General features: G+C 35.7%; 1 protein-coding gene across 4 annotated transcripts in view; it reads left to right on the top strand.

Moving 5' to 3' along the window:
* The window catches only part of LOC106873345 (uncharacterized), a 253,626-nt gene that overhangs the window by 115,777 nt on the left and 124,139 nt on the right, over positions 1-13,710 (top strand). For all 4 annotated transcript variants that reach the window (XM_052977316.1, XM_014920673.2, XM_052977317.1 and 1 more), the window contains 3 exons: positions 2,172-2,528; positions 4,425-4,991; positions 9,470-9,756. In XM_052977316.1, the coding sequence (XP_052833276.1) occupies positions 2,172-2,528; positions 4,425-4,991; positions 9,470-9,756 (1,211 nt within the window). The remainder of the gene's footprint in view (positions 1-2,171; positions 2,529-4,424; positions 4,992-9,469; positions 9,757-13,710) is intronic.

The following is a 13,710-nucleotide window of genomic DNA, read 5'->3' as shown; positions in this document are numbered from 1 at the left end:
AATATAATATAGGATAAATTCTTTATAAGAATTTATCAAGTAGTCAATATATATATATATATATATATATATATATATATATACATATATATATAACTGGCACTGCATCAGTTACAACAAATCTTCCAGGTGATCTGATTAATGGAACAGCCTGCTTATGAAATTAATGTACAAGTGGCTGAGCACTTCACAAATGCACACCTTTAACACAGTTCTCAGAGATTCAGTGTGACACATAATGTGACAAGGTTGGCTGTTTGAAATACAGGTATAACACATTTTTGCCAGCTGAATGGCCTGAAGCAACAAGTGTCTTGCTCAAGGACACAATGTGCCACCAGGAATCGAACTCACAACCATACCTTTGTGATTTGAACGCCCTAACCACTAAGTAACATGCATCAAATCGAGCAAAGGAGCTGAACAGGCACAGACAGGAGAAAACAAAACAGTTGAAGCTTAATATTGTGGTGTGTGTGTATAACTGGGTACAGGCATACAGGCATGTATGTATGAACATTGTGTGGTGCAGCAAAATGGGTGAACAAAAGGAGTACACACTTGACTGGAAATAGGCATCCTTTGTTAAAAGTCTATTGCTGAAAAATAAGAAGAGGTGCATGCAAAGAAAAAGAGTTGTTGAGAGTCTATATAAGTCTATATATGCAGAAGATGTGAAAGAGTGCCAGAAAAGGCAGGATTAGTCTTCAGAACTTGAGACGAAAAGTGTGTGACTGTTGAAAATGTTGCATGTGCATGCGGGCTTCCATAGTTTCATTCAATTAGTTCTTGGGCAGATGGCTATCGAAATGTTGCAAGACAAATCCTGCATTAACAAAGGATATTTCCAGTCAAGTTTGTACTCCTTTTATTTACCTATTTTGCACTGTTCGTTCCTTTTGTTGCACCACACAACATTCACACATGCATGCCTGCACCCAGTTATACACACGCATATTATACACACTGCTTTATTTTCTCCTGTCTGTGCCCACTCAGCTCCTTTGCATGACTTGATGCATGTCAAATGTGTCATGCTCTCTGCACTCTTGTTACAGACACAACTTGTCTCTGTTAGACCCCAGTTGGTCATGGAATAAATAGAGAGAGTTGCCTGTCACTTGCAACATGATGATAGCACCAGACACATTTCTCCTCTGCACCACTTTCAAGGCATTTCACACTGCATGCACACCTGCTTGAAAAATCTAACCACATATCGTGGATTGAGAATGCACTCACTCACTCACTCTCCTCACATATATATATGTAAAACTTACTTGGAGAAAGATGCTTGGCGTTCGATCATATAATAACATAAATAATATATAAATCTATGCATATATCCATACATATATGTACATACTTACATCTATATGTATACATACATGCATATATGGGTACAGGACATCACAAAAAAAACGTTAAACACAATGAGAAACGAAAACAGAAAACGAACTTTTTTTGCAAACAACGAAAAAAAACAGAGACGAGACATGCGACATGTCTATCTCTCTCCCTCTCTTGTTCTTCATCCTTTCTGTTTTTCTCTCCCATCCTTTCCCTATTCTTCTCTCCCTTTCACCGTTCCATCTCTCTCTCTCTCACTCTTCCTCCTTGACCTTCTCGTCGCTGACACGTGATGAAAGGGATTCTTTCTTTCTATCCTCTGGCTTCTTATAGAGAAGATGTGATTTTTCTGTCTCTTGTCTCTTCTCTCCTTGACGTCTACTAGCGTTCAAAAACTAATAATTTTTCTATTGTCTTGGCCTAACAACCCTTATTGTCTGTTTTTACTGTCTCACTATCCTGTTCTTGTTAACACTTTCACCCTCTGCAAAAAATTCCAAATTTTATTTAATTTGCTTTGCGGGAAGGACTGTTCCAATGAAGTCGCGTATTGTCCTTGCCTTCGAAATGTGGAGTAGATGGTGCAGGGACAACTGAAGAAGGGAAATATTCTTTATGTTGCATGTCCCATCTCTCTGTTTTTTTTTCGTTGTTTGAAAAAAAGTTCGTTTTCTGTTTCCGTTTCTCATTGTATTTAAGGGTTTTTTTTTTGTGATGTCATGTACCCATATATGAAAAATGAAAATCACTCGTGTTTTCAAAGAATATTTTCAATGTTTCTCTCACTCATTCTCTCTCAATTTTCTCCTTCCACACAACAGCCTCTACTCCGCATGAAAGATGTTCCACAGAACATGGCCCTAGCATTGTCTTCTTTGATATGGAATTACTGTCGCACTATAGGTGACGCTTGCCAGCAAGACCCCACAGTTGACACCTTTCTACAGCAACAGGAAGCTTTGATTGTTGGCAATGGTGATGGCGCTGATACTGCTTGCACTTATCACCCTGGAGAGAAGACGACAGATGTACTTATGGCATTGAGGGCGATTGGAAACCTTGGGTACTTCCAAAAGATTTTGGCTCATGTTGCAAGATGCTTCACAAGGAGGGAGAACCCATCTGAAATTCGAGTGGCAGCCCTAGAAGCAATGCGTCGTACACGCTGTGGGACGACAGTAAGTTTATTCTTGTAGTTGTTGTTATTACAACCATTGCTCTTGTTATTGCTCTTGTTGTTTTCTTGTTGCCATTGCCAGTTAAAAATGCTTTCAGTGCAATGAACTCCTAGAGCCAGGTTGTAGTGGCATTAAGCCAAGTGACACATTAAGTCTGTTGTTATTGTAGCTGTTACGGCTTTGTTGTTGCTATTGTTGCTATTTCCCTTAGTATCGTTGTTGTTGTTATTACAATTGTTTCTATTACTGCTGCTGCTGCTATTTTGTTACTGCCATTATTCTTCACTTTCTGAGTTCAAATTCTGCCATGGTCGACTTTGCCTTTCATCCTCTAGGGGTCAATAAAATTAGTACCAGTCGAGCCCTGGGGTCGATGCAATCAAGTTCCACCCATCTCTGAAATGCTGGCCTTGTGCCAAAGTTTGAAACCAGTATTTTGTTGTTGTCATTGCAGTTGTTGGTTCACTGTTAAATTTAATGCTTGTCCACCCAAGTTATTGATAGAAACAAATATGTGAAGTACTGTACATCCTCTAGAGCAAGGGTTCTCAACTATTTTGACATATGGACCCCTTTGACTTGTTTTAATCTGGTGGAGCCCCATCACCATTCAATGTCTAAAAACTAGTTTTACGGACATTTCTTTCAAAATTCCCATTTTGCTTTGGACACATTAACTTGTGTACATTGAAATATGTAAAACGTTTGAGAAAGAAATCTAGCTGTTTGTTGCAATAAATACATCTAAAGCAAAGTGGTAAGAAGCTTGCTTACTAACCATATTATTCAGGGTTCAGTTCCACTGCATAACACCTTGGGCAAGTGTCTTCTATTATAGCTTTGGGCTTCTATTATAGCCCTGTGAGTGGATTTGGTAGATAGAAACTGAAAGAAGCCCATCATGTGTGTGTGTGTCTGTATTTGACCCCCACTACTACTTGACAACTGGTACTGGTTGTTTACATCCCTGTAACTTAGCACTTCAGCAAAAGAAACCAATAGAATAAGTACGAGGCTTAAAAAAAAATATGTATTGGGGTTAATTTATTCAGCTAAAAAATTCTCTAAGGCAGATCCTCACCCTGGCGGCTTACAATCAGATGATTATGAAAGATACTATTGTGGGTCCTCAATTTAATATTTTACTTGTGTGGACCTCCAAAAATTTTACATGGACTCCAATTGAAAACCACCCCTCTAGAGGGGAGGTTGGCATGCATGGGTAAACATGCTACTAGAGTGCTCATATAAGGCTATATAAAGGGTAAAGACCCTCAGTCATGAATGATCATGGGATTGCACCTAGAAAGTTCTCTCCAAGGTACAAGTCTGGGCAAGTTTGTTCATGGAAGACCAGCAGTCACCCATGCATACCAGCCTCCCCTCTCCATGCCACAATATTATCCAAGAGAAAAGCTGTAGAAACTCTGCCAAATCAGATTGGAGCCTGGTGTAGCCATCTGGTTTCACCAGTCCTCAGTCAAATCGTCCAACCCATGCTAGCATGGAAAGCGGACGTTAAACGACGATGATGAGGATGATGATGATGAAAAGTGAAGACCAATACAGCTGAATGAACTGGAGCAAAATGAAATAAAGTGTCTTGATCAAGGACCCAACATGCAGCTGGTCTGAAAATCAAACTCACAACTTCACCATTGTAAACCCAATGTTCTAACCACTGAGCCATATGGTACAACATGTTACTGTATATTGTTATATAGTATCAGTTTAATGCTGAATCTTTCTTTCCAGATTACTTCTGTGTGTGATGTTTTATAACATTTCTCTATTTTGTTCTTATTTCCCTGTTATTTTTTTTGTCTCCTTTATTTCATTTTTGCTTTTCGTTTATTTTTTTATTTTTTATATTTTTATATTTTTCCTCTTGCCTAGATTCCCGGTTTGAATGAAGTATTCTTTGATGATACTGAAGATTCTGAGCTTCGCATTCAAGCCTACATCATCTTGATGAGGTGCCCATCTCGCAAATTTTTATTGGCAGTGCACAATATACTACTGAAAGGGAAATCAAACCAGGTTGGATCCTATATTTGGTCTCATCTGAACAACTTGGCTGAAACCGCTGATCCTTACTTACAAGAAATTCGTACAATTCTTGAAGACGTCATGCTGAAGAAGGAATTTGACCTCGATGGTAGAAAATTCTCACACTACTATGAGAAATTTCTCTACTCTACAACCCTTGACGTTGGAGCCAAGTTGGACAGTAATGTTATCTTTTCTTCCAAGTCCTTTATTCCTCGTTCAACCAATCTGAACATCACTGTACACCTCTTTGGTCGAGCTGTTAACTTCCTTGAGGTTGGGGGACGTGCACAAGCAGTGGACCAAATATTAGAGAATTTCTTTGGTCCTATGGGATTTTTTAGTGATCCCTTGACATCAACCACCAAAACAATCAAACTTTCTGAAGACCAGAAGAACATGAAAAGTAAACCTGTAAGAAATAATATTTTTCTTGTTTCTTTCAATTATTCCATTTTTTATGTTTGCCTCTAAATTAGATAGGGATCCACAACCAATTATTTTTCAGGGCCTCTGAAGCTGAGGGGAACAAGGATTGGGGGAGAAATTTATTTTCAAGCTGATGATTTGGCCTGTGTGCTTGCAAGAAATGAAATCTGTTGAATGCACCTAAGGATCAGGTAATGGGATTAAAATGAATGGGAAATTAAATTTAACAATGAAAACCTCAATGGAAAACAAAACGACTAAACAAAAAAGACCATATTGTTCACAAATAAATGGAGATAATGGAGATACTTACCAGACTTCTGGAGACAAGGCCACTTTTCTAGTGCTTGAGCCATGATAAAATGCATCCCATACTTTCTATAAGTGGTTGATGAATAGACAGAAACATTGTAGAGAGGACTGTTTGTTCTTGATGAAGACATGACAGCCTCTCTAGTGCTGGTGCCACACTAAAATACATCTCATAGGTTATGGTTGGTGAATGAAGTGAGATAAAATATGGTAGAGAGAGCTATTTAGCTTTGCTCGTGCCACAATAAACTACTTCCAGTATACTATGTAAGGACATCCAGCAATAGAAACTTTGCCACAAAATTATGTGTTACTCTAACAATTCCACCTATTGATCTCCCTGTATTGATATTTTTAATCAACTCCCAAAATATGAAAGTTGTTTTTGGCCTTGGTTGAATTTCAGCTCACAACAGACAACTAGGACGAATATCGCAAGCATTTTGCTTAATACTTTAACAAAAGGTGCAGACATGGCTGTATGGTAAGAAGCTTACTTTCCAACCACATAGTTCCAGGTTCAATCCCAATGCATGGTACTTTGGGCAAATGTCTTCTACTATAGCCTTGGGCCAACCAAAACCTTGTGAGTGAATTTGATAAACAGAAACTGAAAGAAGCCTGTCATATATATGAATGTGTGTGTTTGTGTTTGTCCTCCACTTCTGCTTGACAACTGGTGTTGGTTTGTTTATGTCCCCATAACTGAGCAGTTCAGCAAAAATAGAATAAGTACCACACTTAAAAAAAAAAGTAAATACTGGTCTAGATTCATTTGACTAAAAGTTTTTCTAATGACTGAAACAACTGAAAGACAGAAGGTAAAAGAACAGTTCCACAAATCCACTGCCCTAAATTGGTATCTTTTCTTTTTTACCACCTCCACCTTCCCTAAAATAGATGAAAAACAATTGATATCAGCAGTATTTGAAGTCAAAATAGAGAGAGCCAGAAAATGCCATGAAGCATCTTATCCTATGCTTTCATGATTCTGCTAATTCACTGTTTAACTAATCATAGCTCCTGTTGTTAGTGGTCCTAGACTAATGAGATTGATATGAGTAATATTCACTGGCAACTTATGTAAGTCAACATCAATTAGAAAAATGTGGCTTATCAAATAACTCCAATGAGTTGATGCTCTGAAGAAAAAGCATTGATTAAACCTGTCAATTGTAATGTTTATTCATTCACATTGCTTTGAATTAATCAGGCATTATCTCATAGCTTTGAGATTTCAATGATGTGATTGTTTTATTTTCAGGATGGCATTGTAGGATAGGTGTAAGAGGCCATCTGCTCTCACACCTATCCTACAATCTGGCTGGTTCGAACATAAAACAGGTAGAATATTTGAACTGGATATGGCCAGTTTGAATGCTAAGGAGTAGGACCTTGATTTGAAATACAATATAGTGGATTTATCATTATCATCACAATAATTGTAAGTCAGCTTTTCCATGCTAACATGAGTCGGACTGGTCTTTACAGACCAAACCAGTTCTCATCAGGAGTTACATCTCCCTTAGACAACACAGGGACCATATCCTTAACATGTGTTCCATTTTAGGTTCAGTTTCTATGGCTTGATACCCTTTTTGATGCCAACCACTTTACAAAAGGAATTTGGGGCATTTTGTTATGGCACAAACACTATAAAGGTTTGTCTTTTCACAGCAAGACTAAATCGTTCTCTCTGCTCCTATTTTATATCCATTCATTTACTAACTATTTTACAGAGTGTATTTGGTGCATTTTATCAGCACAATAACTAGAAAGACTGTCTTGTCCCCAGCAAGGCTGACGAGTCCTCTCTATCCTACATTGGCTGCTCCATTTGTTCATCAGTCATGTAATAAGTGTTTTAAGAGAATAGAAGCAGGCATAGTTAAGTGGTTTAGAAGTTTAATTCACAGTCCTGAGATCCCATATTTGATCCTAATGCATGACATGTTGAGTAAGTGTCTTTTACTATGATTTTAGTTGATCAAAACCTTGTCAGTGAAATTAGGGAGTTGGAAACAGTGTGGAAACTCATTGGAAGGACTTTACCTGTAATTCAAAGGATTGACCTTGTTATATACTCTGTGTCATGCTAATTTACTTGAGAAACATATATTTTTTAAGATTATAAATGAATGCAGGAAGTGAACTTATTGAAATATCATTATGCTATTTTCTTCCAGTCACTCCAGCACTCTGTGGTGAGGTGATGGTGGATGGTCTTCACTGCTGAGGTGATGGTGGGTGGTCTTCCCCTCTGTGACCTGGTAGAGCCAAATCTACTGAGGTCATCTAAATAGTCACTGTTGTAGCTTTGTTTAAGGAGGAAGCCCAGTTCCCTCATGCTGACTTCGTGGAACTCTCACAGATTATCTCAATGCATTTTTTCCCAGCAAAATCTGTCTATAGATGGCTAGAGTGAAATCACATCCATACTACCCACTACACAACCTGTGAGGTCGTTGGAGTGAATGAGAACATGGTATAAAACTGACAAATATCAAGGAGTGATGTTTGTAGAGGCCACAGCCCATGGAGAACTAGCCCATAGATTTAAGAAAGCACTGAAGGAGACCAAACTCAATATGGGTGTTTTTACGTGCCACTGGCATGAGGGCTAATCAGGTGGTTCTGGCAGCAACCACGCTCAAAAGGTATTTTTACGTGCTACCTGCATGGGAGCCATGAAGTAATAAATTGGTTTGACAGCATTAAATATAAAAGTAGAAACAAATTTATACAAATAGATACTGAAAGTTATTAGTCTGATTAACCAAGCAGTTTTAAATAAGGCCCTTTTGTTCATAAGAAACAACTCAAATCTGAATATGGAATAAATTAACATCATTTTAGCTGCCAGAAGAATTGTTATAGAGTTTGAAAACCAGTATTGGATTAAGAAATATAGTTATGACAGTTTTGATATTGCTATGGGTTCCACAGCTTCTGCCCAAGTTACTGATTTAGGAGGTATTTATATTTTATTTATCTTAGGAAGAGATTTTAAGTGGTATCTCAGGATTAATATAATAACAATTATAACTATACATATTAAGTAATTCTTAGAAGGTATCATATTAATATTAAAATATGAAATAAATGGTAAATATGGAATAAAGTTTATTTACAGGTAATTGTATTATATAAAGGTTAAAAGGATTTTAAATATCTTAGGAACCTGTGATTAATATGTTTTAAAAATAATTGGTAATCTTAAGTTAAAGATACTACATATTAATTCAATAATAGCTTAATTTTTATTAATTTCATTAATTTTGATTTGTTAATGTTAGTACTTTCCTCAGTTAAGTTCGTGTGTATCTGTTCACACTATTATGTAAAATTAATATCGTGCACAAAAATTGATGACATAATATTCAGCTATGATAATTAGTAAGCAGTTTTGATTCGTAATTGTCTAGTGGCTTTCAACAATTAACACACACGCACAAATATATAATGAAAATATTATTTTTACATAACTATGTTTTTTTCTAATAATAATAATAATTTATTAGTTAACTGTGATTTCTAGGTTGTAACTGGGTGGCTGATAATAAATTTCTTAAGTGATTAAATGCTTTAGCTGCATTTCAATTGATTGTAAGTAATAATGTAAATTAGGTTTTTAGCTTCTAGTTTAAAGTAATCATATCGAAATATCATTACAGCTAATTAACGGATATTTTGTTAATTTGTTTTATTAATCACATTACACATGAATGCCCACAAATGCATTAACAAATCTGCATTCACATATGTATAAGTAATGTTTTTTTTTTAAATAAATTGGTTGATGAAACCTCACATATCTTAGACTATCAAGGATCAAACAACACATCAGAATGTAGCTCCTTTCAGTCAAATTTTTCTCCTGAAGAAATATCCAATTAAAGATGTTTGATATGGAAATTTGATTTAATCAATTTAATTTCTGAAATTGAAGTAATTGGGCAGGGAAACAATTTTAGGTGAAACTGAGTTTGATATTTTTCAGAATTGTATTATGTTCTAATAAATTAATGTCTATATGTCAATTTCACCATTTTCTTCTTTTCTAATACATAAAATAAATATATATATTTTTATAGATACACATACATATGTTGCTTTCTTCTATTGCTGTTTACTTTCACTTTTCTCCATAGATTGACAGAGAAAAATTCTTGGTATCATTCTACATTCGTGTTTTTGGTAACGAAATTCACTACTCAAATGACTTCTCTTTTGACAAAGCTTCAAAATTACTCGAATATCTCCTCACACCTGAACATTTCAAGGTCACACGAAGCTTTTCTTTACTTGACACAGAAACAGTTTTGCCAACATGCAGTGGTCTTCCTTTGCATCTCAAAATTACTTCAACTGGAAGCTTTGGATTGCATGGATCAAAATTCTTGCAGCTTCCTTCCTTTTCAGCAGCGTTAAAACCAAGGTGGTGTCTTTTTTTTATTATACATACCTTTTTTTAACTTTTAATTGTTTCAGTCATTTGACTGAAGGTTGTTTAATCAAATGAATTGACCCCTGTACTATTTTTTAAAGCCTGGTAGTTATTGTATCAACTTATTATGTCGAACTTCTAGGTTATGGAGACATAAACACACCAACTTCGGTTGTCAAGTGGTTCTAGGGGACAAACATTGACACACACACACGCGAGGTTTCTTTCAGTTTCGGTCAGCCAAATCCACTCACAAGGCTTTAGTCAGCCTGAGTCTAAAGTAGAAGACACTTGCCTAAGGTGCCATGCAATGGGACTGAACCAAGAACCATGAGGTTGGGAAGCAAGCTTTTACCTCTATGCAATATATATATATATATATATATTTACATAGCCACCTCTATGCCTATATATATATACATGTACATATATAAATAACAAAGATTAATAAAGTGGCTAGCAAACATAAAAACCAAAAAGGTAAATTTATAAATTTGTAATCAAGAGAAAAGATAGTACCAGCATTGCTAGAAATAAGAGTAAAAAAATACTCAAATAAGCCACAGTATCACTGATATCAGTGATACTGTGGCTTATTTGAGTATTATTGTCTCTTATTTTTAGCAACGCTGGTACTATCTTGTACCCTTGGTTTTATATATATATATATATATATATATATATACAAACAATTGCAGAATGGAATATGTTTATAAGCCATTTAAGAACACACAAAAAAAAAACTGTTAGATTCACTTCAGCATCTAAATTTAATTTGTGTCAAAATATTTTCATCACTTTGAAACCACAACCTGTTCACTGACAAAACTTCATAGTGCACGAAGTTTTGTCAGTGAGCAGATCACAGTTTCAAAGCAATGAAAATATTTTGACACAAATTAAATTTAAATGTTGAAGTGAAACTAACAGTGTTTGTATGTTCTTAAATGGCTTACAAACATCTTCCATGCTGCGATTATATCTCAGATCAAGTCACTTGCCATGCAAGTACATCTCCATAAATATATGTATCCATTAATTATTTAATTATCCAATTCTTTTATTGTAAACTTGGTTATCAGGTAAAATACATCAAATGAGATGTAACAAGTTAATAACTTCTGAATGTATTAATATGGATTGTTGAAAGATAGTTTATATTTATTGTGGATTATATTCAATGGTTGCATAGTTACACAACTGTGATGTGTTGGAAGGAGACATAAAAGTTTGTGTAGGGGATGACTGTCTCTTTGCATAGATAATCCCTTGTCCAGTCCTTAATAGTAGTCTGTCACTAAGTGTATGGATGGAAGAAAGAGGACAGTAAAGGGTACAAGTCTCAGAAGTTTGTTAGTGTGTGTGGGAAAACTAAGTCTTGGCAAAGTTGCCAAGGTTGGTAGAAGTAAATTATCTGAAAATTTCAGTGTATCATTAACACACACCTGTATCAAGGCAGTGAGCTGGCAAAATGCTAAGTGGCATTTTGTCCGTGTCTTTATGTTTTGAGTCTAATTTCCGCCATGGTCAACTTTGCCTTTCATCCTTTCAGAGTCAATAAAATAAGTACCAGCTGAACACTGAGGGTCAATATAATTGATTTTCCCCCTCCCCCAAAATTTGCTGGCCTTGTGCCAAAATCTGAAACCAGTATGTATTTGTGTTACAAGTGAACTAAGTCAGTGAAATTAAAACAGGATAGCTGTATCTAGATCAACCTCAGTTTCATCAAAGATTAATTTAACAGAGTAATGAAAAAAGATTCTATGTGCACACTTCAATGACAATGGGAGTGAGTATGAAAAGTGATGTTAAAGTGGTGAGCTACCAGAATCTTTCATGCAGGGCAAAATTCTCAGCAACATTTCATCCACCTTGGCATTCCGAGTTGAAATGCCATCGAGATTAACTATGCTTTCCATCTTTTTGGGATCAATAAAATAAGTACCAGTCGATCACTGGGGTCAATTTAATTGACTTACCCCAAACCCCAAATTGCTGGCCTTATGCCAAAATTGGAAATCATTATTATTATTATTGTGTGCATGTATGTGTACATGTATATAATGTATGTATGTTTGTCTCACTCTATTTATATGTATGTATATACATACATACATACATACATACATACATAAGCGAGGGTGCTGAAAAGTTCCTGGCTTTAAGGGTATCATGAAAGACCTGATTGGAGGCACAAGCTTCCAAGTTCTTTTACAGGGCTTGGAAAAACTGAAGGATCACTGCAATAAGTGTGTGAATCAGAGAGGGCAATATATTGAATAAAATCATAATTAACCAATCCTCGTATAATGGCTAAAGAGCAAGAAACACAGCATCCAACATGGAGGCAGCACTGAGCAGATATGGTGTTTTTATACCATTTTATATTGAGAATTTTTTCTTCCAACAGTAACTGAAGTGAATTTGCCTTTGGAAGTTGAAATATGTCAAAAACATATTTTAACTAACCTAAAGTTCACTTATGCCTAATCATTGCTTGGCACTGATACTGCTTAATATATATATATATATACGTTTTATCTTTTACTCATTTCAGTCATTAGACTGTGACTATGCTGGGGCACCACCTTGAAGGATTTTAGTTGAACGAATCAACCACAGTACCTTTTTTCATTAAAGCCTAGTACTTATTCTATCAGTCTCCTTGCTGACCTGCTAAGTTATGGGGATGTAAACACACCAACACTAGTTATCAAACACTGGTGATGGGAGACAAAGATAGACAAAGATACACACACACACAGGGAATTAGTAATAATTGTTGTAGGGAATTAGTAATAATGGTACGCCCCTCTCATGTAATGAGTGGAATGAGTGGAATGAGTCAGTCACTATAAGTAAGGTGACATCATCCAGTATCAAGAGAGTATGTGAAGACTGTGTTGATAATCGTGTATGTGTTGATATAGTAATTATACTGTGATACTGAGTGGACGTTACAACAATCCAACTCTTTGGGGATAATAACATTGTATGACTGGGGATCATACAGTGCCAGATAGGAACATTCTATCAACAACTTCAGAATATAACAAAGACAGATACAACAGTGGTGACAAGGTTAAGAGAAACATGACGTTAATAGAAACTCGAAGAGGATTTAAACAATTCATGAGAAATTGATAAACTCAATGAGAATTAACCAATTCATGTGGAGTTAACAGAAACTCATAGAGGAGTTTACAAACTCACAAAATTTTTGTTGTTTAAACTTTATGAAAAATTGTAAAATTATGGAAGATTTATTGGCCAGTTTGCTTGAGTTGCAAAAGCAGCAACAACAACAGCAGATACAGCTGCAAGAGCAGCAACAGAAGCAACAACAATTAATATTACAGAAACAAATGCTGCAATTACTGAAGTCATCAGGAAAGCCAGAAAAAAGTGTTCTCACCAGACTATGTTGCAAATTTAGAAACTGAATTCAAATACAAACTTGACAAAGGAGTTACCTTTGAAGCATTCTACAGAAGATATGAGCAAATTTTCAAGAAGAAACGTAAAGATTGGGACAATGAGATGAAAATTTGTTTAATCTTGAGAAACCTGGTGCCAACAGAACAGGAATGGTACAGTAATTTTGTACTCCCAAGAAAACTATCTGTTTCGGCTTACAGACATATTTCCACGTTTTTTCGTTTATAAAAATAATGTCACTACCCCTGTCCAACAGCAAAGCTGAAATCTCCACTTGTGAATTTTGCAAACCATCTTCTGGAAGTTCTTTCATTCAAGCATTCTTTCCCATAAACTGAGTGTATGTTTCGAGTCGCTTTGGGTGCAGAGTTTCCTTTTTTGAACTCATAAAGCCTTATGTACCTTAAATGCTCTTTGGATACTTCCATGTTAGAAAGGGTTTTAATCAAAGAAATTTTAATTCTATTATTCTATAAAATAATAATTAATTAGTTTAAATGTACA

The sequence above is a fragment of the Octopus bimaculoides genome, chromosome 28, assembly GCF_001194135.2.
Source record: "Octopus bimaculoides isolate UCB-OBI-ISO-001 chromosome 28, ASM119413v2, whole genome shotgun sequence".
In the NCBI taxonomy this organism is placed as follows: domain Eukaryota; kingdom Metazoa; phylum Mollusca; class Cephalopoda; order Octopoda; family Octopodidae; genus Octopus; species Octopus bimaculoides.
This window is presented reverse-complemented; position numbering and strand designations above follow the sequence as displayed.